General features: G+C 37.3%; 1 protein-coding gene across 8 annotated transcripts in view; it reads left to right on the forward strand.

The window, feature by feature from the left end:
* LOC101743696 (protein unc-13 homolog B) overlaps window positions 1-20,810 on the forward strand; it is a 374,291-nt gene extending 353,481 nt beyond the window's left edge. For 4 of the 8 annotated variants that reach the window (XM_062674747.1, XM_062674744.1, XM_062674743.1 and 1 more), the window contains 14 exons: window positions 1,212-1,370; window positions 1,891-2,016; window positions 4,145-4,312; window positions 6,759-6,872; window positions 7,679-7,846; window positions 8,664-8,885; window positions 9,680-9,846; window positions 11,098-11,239; window positions 12,307-12,438; window positions 13,670-13,813; window positions 14,453-14,672; window positions 15,200-15,298; window positions 15,763-15,925; window positions 16,943-20,810. In XM_062674747.1, the coding sequence (XP_062530731.1) occupies window positions 1,212-1,370; window positions 1,891-2,016; window positions 4,145-4,312; window positions 6,759-6,872; window positions 7,679-7,846; window positions 8,664-8,885; window positions 9,680-9,846; window positions 11,098-11,239; window positions 12,307-12,438; window positions 13,670-13,813; window positions 14,453-14,672; window positions 15,200-15,298; window positions 15,763-15,925; window positions 16,943-17,267 (2,349 nt within the window). In that variant the 3' untranslated portion in view covers window positions 17,268-20,810. The remainder of the gene's footprint in view (window positions 1-1,211; window positions 1,371-1,890; window positions 2,017-4,144; window positions 4,313-6,758; window positions 6,873-7,678; window positions 7,847-8,663; window positions 8,886-9,679; window positions 9,847-11,097; window positions 11,240-12,306; window positions 12,439-13,669; window positions 13,814-14,452; window positions 14,673-15,199; window positions 15,299-15,762; window positions 15,926-16,942) is intronic. The other 4 variants (XM_021350236.3, XM_021350234.3, XM_062674746.1 and 1 more) reach the window with 2 other exon arrangements.
* Window positions 20,811-22,984: the final 2,174 nt, after the last annotated feature.

Genomic DNA, 22,984 nt, shown 5'->3' on the forward strand with positions numbered 1-22,984 from the left:
TGGAGCTCTTATCATTTAAGTACTTAATAAAGAAATGCAAAAAAAAATTTTTAATCTTTATTATTTGGATAATTATAATTTTTTTTAATTAACAAAAAATTAAATTTCTAAAAAATGTTATGAAAAATATATTTTTTCCGTAATATCCGTAAAATATTCCGTAAAATAAAGTATTTTGGGATTTTTTAAAAAAAAAACCCAAAATACTTTATTTGTTTATAAACAATTTCTTAACAAATAGCGTAATTTATTTTTTTAAATGTTAATTAATACCTATGGTAGATGCAAAAAACAGCAATATTAAGATATTACGGAAAAAAACTATTTTTCATAACATTTTTTAGAAATTAAATTTTTTGTTAATTAAAAAAAATTATAATTATAAAAATAATAAAGATTAAAAAAATTTTTGTGCATTTCTTTATTAAGTACTTAAATGATAAGAGCTCCACGAAGGGAAAAAATTATAGATGAATTATTGAAACTTTTATACCGTAATTTATAAAAACAGAGATTGGAAAAAAGTTAGTTAATTAACAATGGAGTAAATTTTTGAAAAATCGATATAAAAAATTTTTTTCAGCGAGGTTTTTTTCGTTCAAGTGTTTAGATTACACCATAATTTATTCAAATTTTTAAATTGTTATTTAATACTATAAAAAAAATATTTTAGGTGATATACCGGCTTTTTAGACGGCGCGCCTATGCCGTAACGACCTCGCGGAGCGCTATTTTCAGCGTTAAAATTTTTTTATAAATAATAGAGATAGAATTCCGGGAGTTGGGATTTTTTTATTGGAAATTTCCTCCTCTTTCAGGATCTTTTTTCAAAATTCCTTAAATATCATTATTTTAGAAATTATTAAGGAAAAACCAAATTCCTTTTTTTTTAAATCTTATTTTGTTTATAACAATCGCAATTTTTTATGTGCTAATAAGCCCTTAAAAAACATTTTTGTAGACATCATTCCGCATCCAATGAGCTATCGTACATATTTTTAGGAGCTTTATGTCTATTTAACACGTTTTTGAACTTGTTGACTAGACTATAAGACATAAAATGAAATTAAATATGAATATATAGATTTAAAGCACAAACTAGATTATATAGTTGATTATTCTGAATTCAGACTTATTGAAATCTGGTCTGTGAGAAATAAAGGCTTTTTGTAACATGATAATATTAGAAAGTATGAATTTTCTTTTAACAGAAAGAGAAATTCGTGAAACTGCTCGATCAACTTCACAACTCTCTCAGAATCGATCTCTCGATGTATCGAAACAACTTCCCCGCTTCGAGTGCTGAGAAACTCATGGACCTGAAGTCTACTGTTGACCTGTTGACCAGCATCACTTTCTTTAGGATGAAGGTAATTATTCAAATATTTATTTCACGTATCCTCCCACTGTCTTACACAATTTTGTTTGGTTGACATACACTTATATAAATATACTAGCCGTACTCGGCCGCTTTGCTGGGCATTTAAAATTAACATTAGGGAGTCCAACACTTATATAAATATTAGCCTATCCATTAAGTACATGTATTTTCTGCATAGATACCAAGTTTCAAGTCAATCAGATGCACGGTTCAGTAGGTATAACGGGACATCCGTAAAAAACACTATAGATTTATATATTAGTATAGATGTATTAACAGAACTTTTCAACTTAGTTTCGCCAATTGACATCTCGGCATGAATGTCGCTAGCTTGAGACAGCTGTTGAATACTCATTTGCAGTATGCAAAAGCTGTTTCACACTTTAAGCCTGAGACACGGCTGGTCTGTGGTTGAAATTGGTCAACTGACAGTATCTACCCGTTTAGGGTCACAATACGATTTTATTTCAGTATGTACACAAGATTTGAGTGATTCTATTCTTTTCAAGGTCCAAGAGTTGAGCAGTCCTCCCCGAGCTAGCACAGTGGTTAAAGACTGCGTGAAAGCCTGTTTGAGGTCAACATACCAGTTCTTATTCGAAAATTGCTACGAGCTTTACAATAGAGAATTTCAGGTAAGCGTTGAATCAACATTTAAAAATATTCTTTTTTGATATTCGCATTACATAGAGACATTTCAAATATTGATTAACGAGTCGTACGTCAAACAAGAGATTTTTCAGAATTAATCTCATCACCAATGTTTATTATAAAACCTTTGGAATTTTTTTTTATAGATTTATTTATTTTGAGTAAAATCAATTATTAGCAAAAAACATTGCTTATTATTAGCATAGAATTAAAGTCTATAAACTATTTAAACTCTATTTAATTATTTAAACGTTAAAAGGTATTGGATTCGATTGTCACGCCACATCTAAATGTCAGAGTACTAAAATGCCTACTAGACTTATTTAAATTTTACTGTGATTTTACTACGAGTGTGTTACAAATAAATATTATTATTTCATCGAATTATTTTAATAAATAGTATTATTTATTCGTAGCGAGTATGTATGATTAATATGTTGAGTTAATAATCCAAAAGCAAAGTTTAGTACAAATAGTAGGTGTTTAAAATGTTGCTAAATTACGTTAGTACTATTGAACCATAATCTGTCAAATAATATACCTAGTCAGGTCATAAATTCTGTCACATGTTTAATGTAAAATAATTGAAACAAGTTTATTTATTATGTAACCATTCATATACCAAAATGAACTTAACGAAACATAGATTCTTATGACACTAAAGTTTATTCAAAATGACCTCTGTGATTTTGAATACAGGCCTTCAATCTGCGCGGCCAGTCATCTATCGCAACACGAACGAGGTTCATGTACAATATCGGCAGCTGCCTTAATCAAGGATGTCTTGAGTGACTCCAAATTGGGATGAGTCAAAGCACGCCTTTTCCTCCAAGTGTTGCCATATCTTGTAATCTAACGGATTCAAATCTGGACTGGAGGAGGGCCAGTCTTCGTGCCGGATGAAGTCGATTTCACGCGCCGCCAGCCAGTCTTGTGTGCTCTTCGCTCTATGAGCTGGCGCCGAATCTTGTTGCAATACCCAGTGCCTGTTATTGAACATGGTATGAGAAACAGGTTCTACAAGATTCGTCAGGACTGTATTTTGATACACAACTGCATTCGTTTTTACATCTTTCTCACAAAAATGTATCTCTGTTAATCCCCAATAAGAAACTCCCAACCATACCATGAGCGAGGATGGAAAATGACCTCGTTGGACACGCGGAATACGGTTGCTCGCTTCTTCACTACTGTGTGCGTACACCTTATCATTTTGTTTGTTGTAGCTCTCTTCTACGGTAAAAATTTTTTCATCCGATAAAAGAATTTCCCGATATATTTTTCCCGCGTACCGCTTCAACAAAGCGCGGCATCTCTTCAGTCTCAGGTCCATTAGACGAGCATTCAAACGATGTCCTGTTTTTCTTCGATATGCCCGAAGCCCTAAGTCTTCATTTAACACCCTTTTCACCGTGATTCTGCTTAACGCCATCTGAAGGGCCAACAGTTTCTGCTTACGTTTGGGATTTCTTTGAATTCGCGCCTTCATAGCTTTTATCACTGCTAGAGTCCTAACATACCGAGGGCGACCACTTATTGACCTGTCATCTACACTAGAGTCTTCATTGTATCGTTTGATGGTACGATAAACGAACCTTTTGGTTATATTCAAATTTTTCAGTATGTTAAAAATTTGAATTAGCGCGTAACCGCAACGATGCAACGCAATAACTGCAACGCGGTCTTCTTTAAGCGTCCACTCCATATTTAAAAATGAGTAAAATTCTTAAAAGTATACATTTTTATTTTCATGAACAATTCGAAATTCGAATTCAATAAAGTTTTTTGTGGCCAGCATTCTAAAAGAAAAGTTTTTACTGTGTGACAATACTTATGACCTGACTAGTTATAATAACAATAAGAAGAAAAGTAAATACATGATAACAATTGATTTCATTGTTTTATATTTAACGGCTGCCTGAAAGAGATCGCTTGCAAGATAGCCTATAGTACTGATTTAGATTTTTTTTAAAACTTGAAAACTATAAACAAGACCAAACTAGACTATAACTCATTAGTACTCTGTTCGTTATCCCACGCGCCCTACTTACTACATCTATAGTATAAAAGTGAATATATTATAAATTTTTGTGTTGTTGAAACGACTTACAGGTAGACCCCAATGAAGCAAAGCGTGACCCAGCTGACCACGGACCACAGTTAGACTCTGTCGATTTCTGGCACAAATTAATAGCTCTCATAGTGTCTGTTATAGAAGAAGACCGAAATAGCTACGCTCCCGTACTGAACCAGTTCCCGCAGGAGCTCAATATTGGACAGGTACTGTTTTTAATCTTCAGATAGGAATCTCTTGATACGGTTTAATCTTTGAAGAAAAAAATATATTTTTTTTAAGGTTTTTTTTTCAGAGCGACTAAGATATCTTTCTCTGATTATACTAATACACTTGTGGTAATTATGTTAAATAATGAAACATAGTTCTTCGGATGTACATACTGACTTTTTTATTCTTTACATAAAATTATACGACCAACTTATTGTTGCTAGGCAACAACTATTCTTCTTAATATAAACTTATGATGGTTACATATACTAAGAAGGCCAGTTCTAACAACACCTACGTCCTCGCAAGGCTCCCGGTTCCGACGGTATATCCAACCGCGTTATTAAACTTCTACCCGTCCAACTCATCGTGATGTTGGCATCTATTTTCAATGCCGCTATGGCGAACTGTATCTTTCCCGCGGTGTGGAAAGAAGCGGACGTTATCGGCATACATAAACCCGGTAAACCAAAAAATCATCCGACGAGCTACCGCCCGATTAGCCTCCTCATGTCTCTAGGCAAACTGTATGAGCGTCTGCTCTACAAACGCCTCAGAGACTTCGTCTCATCCAAGGGCATTCTTATCGATGAACAATTCGGATTCCGTACAAATCACTCATGCGTTCAACAGGTGCACCGCCTCACGGAGCACATTCTTGTGGGGCTTAATCGACCAAAACCGTTATACACGGGAGCTCTCTTCTTCGACGTCGCAAAAGCGTTCGACAAAGTCTGGCACAATGGTTTGATTTTCAAACTATTCAACATGGGCGTGCCGGATAGTCTCGTGCTCATCATACGGGACTTCTTGTCGAACCGCTCTTTTCGATATCGAGTCGAGGGAACCCGCTCCTCCCCACGACCTCTCACAGCTGGAGTCCCGCAAGGCTCTGTCCTCTCACCCCTCCTATTTAGCTTATTCGTCAACGATATTCCCCGGTCGCCGCCGACCCATTTAGCTTTATTCGCCGACGACACGACTGTTTACTATTCTAGTAGAAATAAGTCCCTAATCGCGAAGAAGCTTCAGAGCGCAGCCCTAGCCCTAGGACAGTGGTTCCGAAAATGGCGCATAGACATCAACCCAGCGAAAAGTACTGCGGTGCTATTTCAGAGGGGAAGCTCCACACGGATTTCCTCCCGGATTAGGAGGAGGAATCTCACACCCCCGATTACTCTCTTTAGACAACCCATACCCTGGGCCAGGAAGGTCAAGTACCTGGGCGTTACCCTGGATGCATCGATGACATTCCGCCCGCATATAAAATCAGTCCGTGACCGTGCTGCGTTTATTCTCGGTAGACTCTACCCCATGATCTGTAAGCGGAGTAAAATGTCCCTTCGGAACAAGGTGACACTTTACAAAACTTGCATAAGGCCCGTCATGACTTACGCGAGTGTGGTGTTCGCTCACGCGGCCCGCACACACATAGACACCCTCCAATCCCTACAATCCCGCTTTTGCAGGTTAGCTGTCGGGGCTCCGTGGTTCGTGAGGAACGTTGACCTACACGACGACCTGGGCCTCGAATCAATTCGGAAATACATGAAGTCAGCGTCGGAACGATACTTCGATAAGGCTATGCGTCATGATAATCGCCTTATCATTGCCGCCGCTGACTACTCCCCGAATCCTGATCATGCAGGAGCCAGTCACCGTCGACGCCCTAGACACGTCCTTACGGATCCATCAGATCCAATAACCTTTGCATTAGATGCCTTCAGCTCTAATACTAGGGGCAGGCTTAGGGACCCCGGTAACCGTACTCGTCGAACTCGACAAAGAGGTCGACGTGCAACCTAACCCATGCATCAGCCCGCTGAGTTTCTCGCCGGATCTTCTCAGCGGGTCGCGATTCCGATCCGGTAGTAGATTCATTCGCGAAACAATTGCTCTTGAGTTGTTAGGTCTCCTTCGGGGGCGCTCGGGCAGTTGTTAGCAAATCCCACCCCTCTTGGCTGAGCCTTTGCTCGCCCACCTGTCCTGGTGAAACTGGAAAGGCCTTCGGGCCACCAGTAAACTTTCAATCATAAAAAAAAAAAAAAAAAAAAAAAAAAAAAAATCTAACAACACTAATATTTGCATACCACAACAAAACGAACTAAATATCATTCAAAGTAAGCTTTATGACATGTAACAAAGGCCGCTTAGGTCTTTGTCAATTTCAACAAAAAAATTATGATTGGAGAACCTGAAAATTACCAGAAATAAAAAAGATTTTTGCTCTGTTCTAAGGCTGCATTCGAAAAAGGTAGAAAATCTATTTCTGATGTCTCCTACTCTCTCAAAATACGACCGTATTCTGTACGATATATTATTGAACGATATTATGCAATAGATCATAAGTTCGAGAATGGGAATCGTCAAGATCTGATAGAAGATCTGAAGATACTGATCAGCGTTAACGTGTTACTTACAGTATTACGTTGTCTTTTGCAGCTGTCCGCAGCCACAATGTGGTCGTTATTCGCAGTGGATATGAAGTACGCTCTGGAGGAACATGAACAACACAGGCTCTGCAAGTCTTCCGCCTACATGAATCTCCACTTCAAAGTATGTTTTAAATTTTAAAAATACTAATAGTTACATTATTTCGCGCATGAAACTCAATTAGACGAGAAACTACAAACCATCTATTTGGGGTGGCGAAAAAAAAAAAATTAGGTTTAAAAAAAAAGTATATTGAAACCTTCCTTAGTTACGAAAAGAGTACAGTAGCATAGATGTGGGAAATAAATATAATAAAAAAGCAAATAAAAGCAAACTGTTCAAGTCTTATTATTTTACTTACCTTATTATTTTGATTTCGTGATTAGGTAGATCATTAAAAAAAACACATAGGAAAACATGTTAAACTACGTAATTGCGTTGTTGGAGTTATAAAGAAACAACATTATAAAAAAAAAAAATGAAATAAGCCTTTATTGCTGTTTTACTCAACAATATAATTCACCTTAAATTGAAATCTAACTTATAATTAACTATTACGTTCGGCGTTCAGTGTTTTGGTTTTCGAAGCTCTCTTGACAAAAGCTTTCCCTAAAGATTTCCAATTTATAGTAATATATAAATCTACAGTGGATTTTATGGATGTTCCGCTATAACTACTGAACCGTGCATCCGATTGACTTGAAACTTGGTATCCATGTAGAAAATACATGTACTTAATGTTTTTTTTTTTTTTTGGCTAATATTGATATGGACTCTCTAATAGTAATGACAATAAATAATAATGTTAATTTTAAATGCCCAGCGAAGCGGACGAGTACGGCTAGTACTCTATATTTTTGGCTGTTCGACTATAATATGCCGACTATACTCTTTACTTCATCTAAAGAACCAATATTATCATATAATAGGTAAAATGGCTGCATACGAACTACGTGAAAGACGTCCCGCCGTACTGTGGCGCTGTGCCGGAGTATCCGGCGTGGTTCGAACCCTTCGTGATGCAGTGGCTGAATGAAAACGACGACGTGTCCTTAGAATATTTGAACGGAGCATTCAACAGAGATAAACGTGATGGGGTGAGTTACGAATACAATTCAATTAATTGATTAAAAGCATTTTCAGAATTATTTATGTTTAATTGGGTGTTCTTTCGGGTTTCAAGCTATTCAATTTGTATACTTTAATCCACATTTTTTTTGTATCTTTGTGAAATTGACTTAACTAGTGGACCCTCTGTAGTCGAAATTCGACTATAATTAATTGAAATTATAAGTTTGGACATTATTATTGTTCTTTTGTCAAAAACGATTTATTGTACTTCTATACTCACAGATTTTGCCAAGACTACACTATATACAAATAATATTAAAAACAAACAATATTAATCTATTCTCAATTTGACCACAGACTTTTAACAATAACAAAAGTTTGACAATAAACACAAAGCATATGTGTATGTATATGTGTTGTGTCAAATACACGGTAGTGTATGTATGTTTTCTTTATTGATTTAATGATTTTTTTATACAGAATTAAAAAAATATTAGTACTCTACACTTCATCTCTATATTCTCTATAAGTGTGAGAAATTTTATACTTCTCCGTCCGCGCAATTTTCGTAAAAAAGGGTACAAAGTTTAGGCTTCACGTATAGATGTTGCACTAAAAAATTTTCATAAAATGGATCCTTTTTTTTTTTTTATTGCTAGGTGAGGGTACGAGCTCACAGCCCACCTGGTGTTAAGTGGTTACTGGAGACCATAGATATTTACGACGTAAATGCGCCACCCACCTATAATTAGTTTAGAACTATAATTAGTTTCTATAATTAGTTTGGTACCTATATCTGATTTTCTATTAGAAACCAAATAAATGATTTTATATATTATTCAGTTCCAAAAGTCCAGCGAGCACGCGCTCTTCAGCAACTCAGTGGTCGACGTGTTCACGCAACTGACGCAATGCTTCGACGTGGTCTCGAAGCTGGAGTGTCCCGACCCTGAAATATGGAAACGGTACATGAAACGTTTCGCCAAGACCATAGTGAAGGTGCTGGTCGCGTATTCGGATATCGTTAAGAAAGAATTCCCAGAGCATCTGAAAGAAGAACGGGTTGTAAGTTATAGTTTAATTTTGAGTTACAGCTTTGAGATTATTTTGTTTATGGATTACGATCGGTTCGCCTTAGCACGTTAGAATGATGAAATTAAAACAATAAAATAAACACATACAAATAGTGCGTAGATATCAGTCATAATCTTTTCCATTTTATTGTCAGAGCAAAAATATTTTTACTGGTGGTGGGACCTCTTGTGAGTCCGCGCGGGTGGGTACCGCCACCCTGCCTATTTCTGCCGTTAAGCAGTAATGCGTTTCGGCTTGAAGGGTGGGGCAGCCGTTGTAACTATACTGAGACCTTAGAACTTATATCTCAAGGTGGGTGGCGCATTTACGTTGTGGATGTCTATGGGCTCCAGTAACCACTTAACACCAGGGGGGCTGTGAATTCGTCCACCCATCTAAGCAATAAAAAAAAAATATATTAGTCAAATCTTTTTACATACTGGTGGAGTTTGCCTTACAACGGAAATTGGATCATAGTCACTGATTATTATTATTACTAGTAGTATGTAGTATTACTTTTTCAGTTTTTGTTGTTGTTCAATTTAACATATTGAAAAAAAAATTTTTTTTTTGATCATTGGTAACATTTACAACACTAAAGCTCATTGACAACTATAAAAATCAGTTAACAAACAGAAGATTTGTTTTTAGAAAAATAACGTTGCGAATATTAATGTAAACGCTATACAAAAAATTGATAGCCAAAGATTGTTGAATTTCTGTCAGATTAATTCTACATTACCTAACTCAAAACCTTATACTGTAATGCTATTCTTTGCGAGCAGGCCTGCATCCTCATGAACAACATTCAGCAGCTGCGAGTGCAGCTAGAGAAGATGTTCGAGGCGATGGGCGGCACCAAGCTGGAGCGCGACGCGGCCGACATCCTCCACGACTTGCAGCAGCGCCTCAACAGCACGCTGGACGAACTCGCATCCATGTTCGCTAATAGGTACATGAAATATTCCATAAAATCATATCTTGAGTTCGTTTTATACACATGAAATATTCCATAAAATCATATCTTGAGTTCGTTTTATATACATGAAATATTCCATAAAACCATATCTTGAGTTCGTTTTATACACATGAAATATTCCATAAAATCATATCTTGAGTTCGTTTTATATACATGAAAAATTACATAAAACCATATCTTGAGTTCGTTTTATATACATGAAATATTCCATAAAACCATATCTTGAGTTCGTTTTATACACATGAAATATTCCATAAAATCATATCTTGAGTTCGTTTTATATACATGAAAAATTACATAAAACCATATCTTGAGTTCGTTTTATATACATGAAATATTCCATAAAACCATATCTTGAGTTCGTTTTATACACATGAAATATTCCATAAAATCATATCTTGAGTTCGTTTTATATACATGAAAAATTACATAAAACCATATCTTGAGTTCGTTTTATATACATGAAATATTCCATAAAACCATATCTTGAGTTCGTTTTATATACATGAAATATTCCATAAAACCATATCTTGAGTTCGTTTTATATGGAACGTAACCTAAAAAAATAAACTGTTTCAATCGCACGAAATTAAATCCGAATTTAGAAATTGTAATAAATATTTTTGAAAATCTACTATTATTGATTGGTATTGTTGGCCACTTTAAATTGTGATTATCGCTAGGCAGGGGCTCAGCTTGACCCATGGCAAACCGTTACTTACTCAATGTGCCTTATTAATGCCATAAAGTAAAAAATGACGCCTATTATTAGTACTATAATAGATAAAAATCAACGATGAATTAAAATTTCAATATATATTTTTATTGCCTTTGTAGGCAGACGAGCATACCTGATGACCCACCTGATGGTGAGTGGTTACCGTCGCCCATGGACTTCAGCAATGCCAGCGGCAGAGCGAAGCCGCTGCTTACTGCTTAATACTCTCCACAAGCCTCGTTTGAAGAAGGACATGTCATAGCGCAAAACTTTGAAATTAAGATGACTGGTTTAGTACCGCTATGACGAAAAATTCGATGAAACAAAAAGCAACGCTAATGAAAAAGACAGACATATACATAATAATAATAATAATTCAGGATTAGGACGTGGGATTTAGTACGTAAGAGATAGATATAGGATACCTCTGTAGGGTAGCACTGTTTTGGAAACTTTTGTTTTTTTTTTGTTTTGTTGTCTAAATTATTCTTAATTCGATTTTTTAGCCTGGAGTTCAGAATAACAGCGAGCGTGAAGGATCTAGGAGACCTGCTACAGAAGGTGGGCGGAGGCGGAGCGCCCGGCGTCCCACAGCACCCCGCGCACCAGGAGGCTGATGAGGTGCTCCGGCCCCTAATGGATATCTTGGTAAGCGACTTTGTACTTATGAGACTATCGCATCGCAGGTTCGCGCCAGACCGTAGCAGAACGCAGCCGTAACTATACTTGAGACCTTAAAACTTATATCTCAAGGTGGGCGGCGCGTTTACGTCGTAGATGTCTATGGGCTCCAGTAACCACTTAACACCAGGTGGGCTGTGAGCTCATCCAACCATCTAAGAAATAAATAAATAAAAAAGTGAGATAGTGCTCCTTATCGGCGCAGGCTAACAATACGCCAACACCAGCGCTTAAAGTAAAACTAGTGGTCCCCCCGGTAGTCGAAATTCAAGTATCGTTATTTAAAAGTATAAGTTTGTACACTATTATGGTTCTATTGTTAAAGACTATTATAATTTTTTAATCACAGATTTGCCAAGACTACACTTTAGACAAATAATGTTAAAGACAAACAATATTTAGTCTGTCACAGTTTGACCATAGACTTATAAGCAATAAGAAAAGTTTGACAATAAATAAATAGTATAAAAAAATTTACGTTCTGCACTCCTTCTCTATATTCTCTATAAGTGTGGGAAATTTCATACTCCTCCGTCCGCGCAATCTGTTGTAAAAAGGGGTACAAAGTTTTTGCTTCACATATTAATATATAGATATTTAACAAATACTGTAAATTATATATCTAAAATTCAGTTTAGAAGTAAGCTCCACCATCGTGTATCTCAGTTATTCGTTTAGATTTCGAAGATAATCGTAATTTAATTAAAATAACATTTTTGACCTTATGTTTCAAGACAACAAGATAAGTGCAGTTGGCACTCTAAGATCTATCGGTCCTAATCCCTTTGTGAGTCCGTAACCCACCTAGAAACCAGTTACAAAATATTAAGCAGAAATTCTCTTTTAGCGATTAGGTAGCGATAGGTAGGCAGCGGCTTGGCTCTGCCTCTGGCATTACTGAAGTCCATGGGCGATGGTAACCAGTCACCGTCAGGTGGGCCTTATGCTCGTCTGCCTACAAGGGCAATAAAAAAAAAGATTTATTGTTTTTACCAATTCTACTCTCCAATTCGTGACCTTAACTTAATTTACAGGACGGTTCTCTTACTATGTACGCGGAGTCTTGCGAGAAGACCGTCCTTAAGCGCCTTCTGAAGGAGCTGTGGAAGATTGTCATGAAGATATTAGAGAAAACCGTCGTACTCCCACCCATGACGGATAAAACGGTTTGTTTAAAATATCAGCAATAAAATATAAAAAACTAGCTGTACTCGCTGGGCATTTAAAATGAACATTATTATTTATTGTCATTATTATAAGGGAGTCCAACACTCATATAAATATTAGCCTATCCATTAAGTACATATATTTCCTATATGGATACCAAGTTTCACGTCAATCGGATGCATGGTTCAGTAGTTATAACGGAACATCCGATATAACCACTGTAGATTTATATATTAGTATAGATGGGTTGTTTATATGTATTGACGCTTTGAAGTTAAATAGTTACGTCTTGCTAAACATAATTTTAAGACAATTAGAGCAATTCGCAAATAAATTACTTTTTTGAAGAATTTTGGCTCTCAAACTTTTTATTTAGAGTTCATTACATTGAGTGACTCCAAAATCTTTCTTTTTATTTCTGCATTACTATGAAATGCTAATTTAGTCAAATGTACATTTTGAAGTCGTCGTGGCCTAAAGGATAAGACGTTCGGTGCATTCGTATCTAGCGATGCACCGGTGATCGAATCCCGCAGGTGGGTACCAATTTTTCTAATGAAATACGTACTTAACAAAATGTTCGCGATTGACTTCCACGGTGAAGGAATAACATCGTGTAATAGAAATCAAACTCGCAAAATTATAATTTGCGTAATTACTGGTGGTAGGACCTCTTGTGAGTCTGCACGGGTAGGTACCACCGCCCTGCCTATTTCTGCCCTGAAGCAGTAATGCGTTTCGGTTTGAAGGGTAGGGCAGCCGTTGTAACTACACTGAGACCTTAGAACTTATATCTCAAGGTGGGTGGCGCATTTACGTTGTAAATGTCTATGGGCTCCAGTAACCACTTAACACCAAGTGGGCTGTGAGCTCGTCCACCCATCAAAGCAATAAAAAAAAAAAAAGAGCATAAGTACATAATATATTATACCTAATCCATGAATCAATTTGTAGAATTTCAGTTGTAATCTCCTGATAGCTCCTTACTTTTTTGATATGAATCTAAACATTAGCAATAAAAATATATTAACAAATGATACTTCAAAATTAGATATAGATTTCTATAAAACATAAATGACATGTAGTTTAGCATTAATGTAGATTAAATAAGACACAATTTTCAACGCAACTGCTTTACTTTAAGGTCCAGATTCGACTGCAAGCGATGCAAATAAAAATGATAACACAACACAAAAGCGTTTTTTGAAATACTTGTTGTATTTTGTACAGATGATGTTGAAGAACTTAACGAATAACGCCAAGAATTTAGCGGCGAACGCAAAGATAGAGGACATGACGCAGCTGTTCAAGAGCACCGTTGGCAAGCAGGACGTAAAGCACGCGCTCTCCGGCGTCATGGACATCTCTAAAGAAGTATGTCTTCTGCTATACCTTGCGTTTGATCGTCGCGTCCCATTAAGGGGGCGCGGAACGGGCCTCGAGGGAAGTTACTCTGCCCGGGCTTGAGCTCCTTGCCTATCGAGGCAGGCGTGATGAGCTGCAGGCTTGAGTAGTGCAGTGGCTTGATTTGGATTGGACCGGACGTTATTTACTTCTTTTTTCTTCCGCCGTCTTCTGTTCTCTTCATTTTTCTTTCTCCGTCTTTTTTCTTCATGCGGACGGCCGCTACTCTCCTCCATTTTTTTTTAAATCTTTCGCATTCGTTCGCTCGTGTCTTCTTCCCCTTTCCCTATTATTTACAATATTGACAAGAGCGGGTATGAAACCCCATTCCTGAAGGGAACGGGGGGTGGGAACTAATACTTATAAAGACATGTGGCTGCCGCGACTCTGCCACATCATTATGCAGGGGAGAACTAAGAAGCACTCTCACTGTCCATGTCGTCCACCATACAAGACAGCTCCAATGCTCCAAGCTAATGACCAAACTCAAGGCGATGAAGGAACATGAACGAACATGCTAAAGCTTCCCCAATTATTTGCGACCATTAAACTCTTACAGCCCATTGTCAAGCCCAAACTTCCTTCGTTTTCAATAATATTTTTCCTCAGCATCTGTCAGCCGAGAAGAGCTTAACGCCGAAGCAATGCGCGGTACTGGACGCGGCTCTGGACACCATCAAGCAGTACTTCCACGCCGGCGGCAACGGACTCAAGAAGACTTTCTTGGAAAAGAGTCCAGAGCTCCAGTCGCTGAGATACGCCCTCAGTCTGTACACGCAGACGACTGACACGTTGATCAGGACCTTCGTTACCAGCCAGCAGAATCAAGGTAATCTTGGGGGAAAATAAAAAAATAAATAAATTTGCATAATATACTTTCCTTTCGCCTTTTGCTTTAGAATCTCATTATAGAAACTTATATACGTGGGCTTAGTGAGAATAATAAAAAAGTTACAAATAGTTAATGATGGTAAGAAAACACTCAAATACCATGGCTTCTTAATTTGGAAGTTTTCCTTGGATATAATATAGCTTCATATTATATAAAGGACACGATTTAAACCCTGACTGTCCATTATGTAACCCAAATAAATAAATAAACAACATATTTTTCTTATTTAGGTAAGAATTTTTACCTTCTTATAAGCCAAAAGATATAATAATGAATTCCTGTTTAAAGGATTCTCTAAAACGATGTTTTTACTATGAAGCTTATGTTTCAATATGGTTCTCAATGGTCTCCAGTCTCCGTATATAAAACCATGGACTATGAGGTGGCATACTTTACTGTCCAACCCTAATGAAACTTTTCACTTGGCAATATCAAACTTAATGTATATTTCGATAAATATTTAGACGCCGCTGTTGCTGAGGAGGGAAGCGTCGGCGAAGTGTCCCTGCAAGTGGACCTCTTCACACATCCCGGGACGGGAGAACATAAAATCACTGTCAAAGGTACTTATTTTCTATCAAAGAACATAATAGTAGATGTACAAATAAAATGGTTATTTAATTTGTAAAAATAAAATGATAGATATATGCCAACGTGCGTGCAATACCCAAAACTACTTTAGTTATTCCGAACGTTTTTTTTTAGTTTAACCCTTTAGAACCTTGATCGATATATTTTTTCTATCATTTTATTTACCTCTAATCTATGCTTACATGTTTGTTTATGAATATGTAATTGTGAGGCTTTAAATCCACAATACCAAGCACACACAGGTTACATGTCGCATGAGCATAGAACAGTTTTCTAGCTTCACCGTTGACTTTGAGCCAAGAGGGCTACGGAATACTTTGCTCCCTTAAAAAAATCTGATTAATTTTGTTGTCTATGACGTCATACGTATTTTTGTTTATCTTCAAAAGATTCTCTGCAAAATTCGATTCAGTACAAAAATGTGTTGCGATTTCAGTGGTTGCGGCAAATGATCTCAAGTGGGTGATCGCGAGTGGAATGTTCCGTCCGTTTATAGAGGTGAACCTGATAGGCCCTCACTTGGCCGACAAGAAGAGGAAGTTCGCCACCAAATCCAAGAGCAACAACTGGAGTCCCAAGTTCAATGAAACCTTCCATTTGTAAGTAACTCGTGCAGAGGACAGACCAATTTCATATTCATCTAGATATTTCTATAGGAGAATTTTCAACGCATTTATAAGTTTTTTCGTTTAAAATTCCGTACAATAATTTAAATTTGGGAACAGTACTGCTTACGGTGTTCAAAATAAAAAAAAAAATTAACTATCTATTGGTACTGGTAACCACAAATCTTTCTTCTAAATCCATTTAGCGTTACACAAATAAAACAATTGGGAAAAAATTCTGTTTTTTTTTAAATGGTTATCAATACTAATCGTCAATACAGTAAAGTAAGCGTTCAATGAAATTTCAACATCAGATTGATGTAAAGATGAATATACCAATTAAAATAACTTTAAAAACTAACTAACAATTAAAAACTATACTCATAAAAAAAAACAATTTAACTGTTTATTAATTTTTCAATAAACTACTACTAATTGAATAAGAACTGTCTGATGAACTCATCTTTGTTTAATACTTCACTATTTAATTTTATTGCCTTTTGTTTATTTCACTTTTACACTAAACACAATATTACAAATTACCCGAGCACAACAATGGCAGACGTAGACATTAACGCGCATGCGCACTTGTCAGTACCTAGGGAGAAAAAGTTACACTTTCTTCCCTGTACAGCGGGAAGATAACCAAACTTTCGGCGTCAGTAGGAAAAAAACGCGTATTTTGTTAGTTTTTTTAAACTATTATTTATATTAAATTTTTTAGTTGAATTTCAATTTTTTCAATTATTTTTTTAAATATTGAATTGTCATCGGTCCTTGATAAGTATACCAAATTTCAAGTTAATTCGAAGTTTTGAAGGGGGTCAAATTCATGTTCAAAGATTTCGTTACAAACATACATACGTCTGAAGCTAATAAAAAAGCGTATTAAAAATAATGACCTCTTTGACTTCGAAATGACCTCTTCGACTTCGAAATTACCTCTTCGACTTCGAAATGACGACTTCGACTTTGAAAATGAGTAAAATAAGTATAAGTATATGCTTCCAGCATGGTGAGCGCCACTGAGCAGCTGGAGTTGTTCGAGCTGCACGTCTGCGTGCGGGACTACTGCTTCGCGCGCGAGGACCGGCTCGTCGGCGTCGCGGTCATGCGGCTCGCCGACATCGCGGAGCAGGTACCACACAACAGACGTACCGCCAAAATGTGTTCTATCACTATACAGTGTGCTCTACCACTATACAGTGTACTCTATCACTATACAGTGTGTTGTATAACTATACAGTGTGTTCTATCACTATATAGTGTGTTATATCACTATAAAGTGTGTTCTATAACTACACAGGGTGCTCTATCACTATACAGTATGTTCTGACACTATACAATGTGCTCTATCACTATACAGTGTGCTCTATTACTATACAGTGTGCTCTATCACTATACAGTGTGTTCTATCACTATACAGTGTGTTCCATAACTACACAGTGTGTTCTATCACCATACAGTATGTTCTATCACTATACAGTATGTTCTATCACTATACAGTATGTTCTATTACTATACTGTGTGTTCTATCTGTGTGTCTGTACATCGAATGAAAGAGTGAAAGTGAAATATGAACTATCATATTTTGAGCGATCGGTCCATCTGTTTGTTCGCTATTGCTGCGGGACGAATTTTCATGTAGACAGTTTTTTTTTCATTAATTCGTTGATTTTATTAACTTATTTCATAAACGTCGAATTCAATACAAAATTTGTCGTTGCTTACAAATTTTGGAATATGGTTAGATATTGAACATTACGTATCAACCATTATTTACATTTTCAAACTCAAACCATTGAACTGATTTTGTTGAAATTCGGTATGAATATAGTTTGAATCTTGGGAATGAAAATAGACCTACTTACCTTTACTTCATCTGCTGGTCACGGGTGTAATATACTAATAAATTTGTAAAAAATATATATTTAAAATATAGTTAATATTCGTTTCATGAGCAGGGTTCGTGTGCCTGCTGGCTACCGCTCGGCACAAGGGTGAAGATGGACGAGACGGGCTGGACGATCCTAAGGATACTTTCTCAAAGACACAGCGACGAAGTGGCTAGGGAGTTCGTCAAATTAAAGTCGGAGATGAGAGCCGAGGCGCCGGCCGGAGGTCAAGGACCCTCGTGAACAAAACTGACAACCAAAAGGGCCACAGCATTCAGCAAATCGCTCAACTTCACACTCGAAGGCTCTGCCCGAACTCACGTCCCGAGTTTCGGCTCGGGAACAGAGATAGACATACCCAACGCACAACGAGTGCGACTGAGAGAGACGACGCCAATAAAACAGAGTACCAATAACCATTCGGCGCTCCGGCGGCTCCCGGTCAGTGCTCGTTATATCATTTGTAGTCTCGATTTCGAGATGAGTTTTGTAAATAAAATTATTGTATTATGTTACGCGACTAGGGGTATGATTTGCACAAATTCGTATTTCATTAACATTAGCAGAAAAGACTGACCGTAGGCGGCTGAGGGCGCCGCGGCGTTCCGCTGCATTAGGCGATCGGTAAAAGAACACTCAACATTGTATTAGACACAGTGTTGCCATGTTAAAAAAATATCCCCAAATCGAAGGATATCCCATTTAAAATTCGACCTTCGTTGAGTTGAAAACATTAAACAACACACACTTTTTGCGGAACTCCTAATACAACGGACGCGGCAAATACGCGATTTAAGTAATAATATTGATATGGACCAAACTGTCGTAAAATACGGATGAATTAATCCTTAATCCTTAAAATATTAAAAGCATTATTTATCTAATTAATCATCTTATCGTTATATGTGTACAGTGAATAATATATGGCCTTATGTAAATTATTTCCTACGTTTGTTGGTATTTGCTTCTGTCGAGTTGGTAATCGTATATGAGTGTGTTAATGAATGTTCTATATGATATAAATGCGTATCTCTATATATTATTTTCTGTCGGTGACCGCGTGGTTTGTAGGTTATCGCGAAAACATGTTTAGGTGATGTGTTCTGTATCATGGAATTAATATAGTTATAGTAAAAAAAAATGTTATTCTAAAATGTAAGGTTTGTCATTTTTTATATAAATTGTTTTAGCGTCCCGTATTGATTGATCTGAATTTTGTCGTGGTCCACACTTACCATTTTATTTATGTGACGATTCTGAAATGCTAATACGGTACATAATGAACGTTGGTTTTTTGAAATCGTTTCCGGTTTTATTTAGTGACGTACGCGGCGTATACATCACAGGATGTTACGTCATTACGCGAGTGTAATAAGAAGGTAACAGTTTCAAGATTTCCTTTTTGCATACCCGACAATTGAATCATGAGTCATGTTAATCACAGTTCGCTATCGCTTCTCAACAAGCTTGGCCTCTGCGTGTACTCTCAATATCTTCTTGTATAGTAAAAATTGTGATATTGTCGTAAATTTCCCGTTGACTTCATGCTCTCCTCTATCAATATACTGTTTAAAATACAATTCAATATACATGTATAACTGTTATGATTTTCTTTTTTTATGTTCATTGTTTAGATAATAGATTAAGTAACTTAATTATTATTTTTTACATTTAGAAAACTAAAAAAAATCTAACACATAAGACACAGTCCACAATATGTACGTTACTCATTATTATTTATATATTATATTATTATTTAAAAGTTTGTGTACATTTTCAATACCACCGTAAATTCTTGTATTATAATACATAATTGTTTTTATCTTTCATTATCATTGTTTGATTTCTATATCTTTTTTTTTAAAGCACGCGGAATTTTCCCGAAATTCTTGGATATTTTTAATGTTGGTCACAAAAAGTGGTATTGAAAGTATACAGGTTGTATAGTATACCAATAGTAAATGTTACGGGACTTAGATTTTTTATTATAATTAACGTTTATCATGGATTACATATCTGTAGATAGATAATGTGGTTCATCTATAGTCCAAATCTGAATAATATACGTTAAATATTACTCGTCTTTAACTATTTAATAAATAATAATTTTATTTAATAATTCCATTTCCGACTTGACTGATTCTTATTAATATATGTCATAGACAAATTTAATGAAAATTTCTTAATACGCCATTGACATAGTTCTGTTTAATGTGGGTACGATGACAAGATACAAGCGTATATTTCTACGTTGAATAGATTTATGTCAAAATACTAGACTATAATTATAACTGATCCATTATTTCAACATTAAACGAGAAAATCGATTATAAATTGAATCATGTTGTTTTAAACCGGTTTTTTTTAATTAAGGCAAAGGTGTTTTAATTGAGATATGAAATCGGATTTTGTCGCTTTATAATTCACGCACTGTTAACACAAAAGAAAAACTAAGAACCAATACCAGTATTACGATCAGTTTTGATTGGGTATTACATGACAATTATACACGGGAATTTAAGAAAAGGTTTTTTTTTCTCAATAAAACGCGCACATTCCATTGTACCATCATACTACGACTCGTTGGCGATGATAATACACGTACATAAAATAAATTTAAATAAAATCAAAATAGGAAACATGATCAATAACACTGTTATTAAAAAACCGGCTTTTTGTTTACGGTTTTTTTTTTAGTTTTACCGATTTTTTTTTTCATTACCAACGAGTCAAAACGTCGACACATGAACTTCACCATATTTTGACAATACTTTGTAAACGTTCGGTAAGTGTAACCGGTGATCGTATCACGCGCATCACAAAATGTTACGCTCCAGTTTTAGTATTAATAAAAAAAATCACTAAAACATTGCATATATCTTTGTATAAAAATGCATATATGTAAATGTTACATGTTTAAACACATTATTGAATTTAGAATTTTTATGAAAAAAATAAATAAATAAATATCCGTATTTCAAATATATCTGGTTTTTTCATTGCACTTAGCGCTAGTTGTTAGTGTGTGTTCGATTTGAATTTTTTTTTTGCTTAGATGTGTGGACGAGCTCACAGCCCACCTGGTGTTACTGGAGCCCATAGACATGTACAATGTAAATGCGCCACCCACCTTGAGATATAAGTTCTAAGGTCTCAGTATAGTTACAACGGCTACCCCACCCTTCAAACCGAAACGCATTACTGCTTCACGGCAGAAATTTGGCGGGTTTAATTTTTATTACACGATGTTATTCCTTCATCGTGGAAGTCAATCATGAATATCTGTGAAGTACGTATTTCATTAGAAAAATTGGTACCCGCCTGCGGGATTCGAACACCGGTGCATCGCTACATACGAATGCACCGGACGTCTTATCCTTTAGGCCACGACGACTTCATAACACTGAATACATAACACTGAATACTGAATTCATAATTACTGAATACATGAGTCCGCACGGGTAGGTACCACCAACCTGCCCATTTCTGCCGAGAAGCAGTAATGCGTTTCGCTTTGAAGGATGGGGCAGCCGCTGTACTGTAATAACTACCACTTAGAACTCATATTTCAAAATGTTTGGCGGCATTTGTGTTGTTATGTATATTTTTTTTTTTTTTTTCCCTACCTTTGCTGATAGCCTTGAGAGGCTATTTCAGCTTCACCCTAACGTTAGTAGGTGAGCTCGCGGGGCTCAACCGGAGAGTTGCTAACACTGACCCTAGCAAGAGCAGTGCTTCGCAGAATCTACCACCGGATCGGAAACGCGACCCACTGAGAAGATCCGGCGAGAAACTCAGTGGGCTGTGTCTATGGGTTAGTTCGCTCGTCGAGCCCTTCGTCGCAAGCGACGGGTTCGACGAGGACGGTGACCGGTGCTTGTGGTGCCTAAAAGCACCGTTAATGGATCAGGAGGATCCGTAATGACGTGCTTTGGGCGACGTCGACGGTTTACCATTCGGTCTACTGGGTCGGGTATGTAATTTCCAGCGGCTACGATGAGAGGGTTCTCATGTCGTGCCGCCTTCTCAAAATGGCGCAGTGATGCCGACTGTAGATACTTACTAAGGGAGTCGAGCTCCAGGTCATCGTGGAGATCCACATTCCTAAGGAACCATGGTGCTCCGACGGCTATCCTGCAGAATCGTGATTGAATAACCTGAAGGGATTTCAAGTGGGTGCGGGCTGAGTGAGCGAACACTACGCTTGCATACGTCATGACGGGGCGTATACAAGTTTTGTAGAGAGTTACCTTATTGCGGAGGGACAGTTTGCTTCGACTACAAAGCATTGGATAGAGTCGTCCTAGAATAAACGCGGCGCGGTCGCGTACCGTTTTTATATGGGGACGGAATGTCATCCCTCTGTCGAGGGTGACGCCTAGATATTTGACCTTCGAGACCCACGGTATGGGCTGGCCAAAGAGAGTGATGGGACTAACGGCGGAGGTGTTTGCGCGCCTACTACGGAGTGGGATGCTCGAAGTGATGTTCGGAGGGCGACCCCTTTTGAAGAGCACCGCTGCGCTTTTCGTGGGGTTGATGTCGATGCGCCACTTCCGGAACCACTGTCCCATGGTGGCTACTGCGATCTGGAGTCGCCGATGAAGCAGCGACATCTTCCTACACGAGTAGTAGATAGCCGTGTCATCGGCGAAGAGCGCTAGATGGGTCTCCGGAGACCGGGGTATATCATTGATATACAAACTAAATAATAACGGGGAGAGCGCGGAGCCTTGCGGGACTCCGGCAGTCAGTTGACGGGGACGAGAGCGAGTTCCCTCTACTCGATATCGAAACGAACGGTTCGACAAGAAGTCTCGTATGATGAGCACGAGTCTGTCTGGCACTCCCATGTTGTACAGTTTGTAAATTAAACCGTTGTGCCAGACTTTGTCGAACGCCTTCGCGATGTCGAAGAAGAGGGCGCCGGTCGGGATTTGTTTACGCCTATTTAGTCCTATCAGAATGTGCTCCGTGAGGCGGTGCACTTGTTGTACGCACGAGTGTTTAGAGCGGAATCCGAACTGTTCGTCTATGAGAATTTTGTTCGCGGTAACAAAATCCCAGAGGCGTTTCCTAAGGAGCCGTTCGTAAATTTTTCCTATCGTCGAGAGGAGACTAATCGGACGGTAACTAGAAGTTTCGTTTGTCGGTTTGC

The sequence above is a fragment of the Bombyx mori genome, chromosome 21 (assembly GCF_030269925.1).
Source record: "Bombyx mori chromosome 21, ASM3026992v2".
Classification (NCBI taxonomy): domain Eukaryota; kingdom Metazoa; phylum Arthropoda; class Insecta; order Lepidoptera; family Bombycidae; genus Bombyx; species Bombyx mori.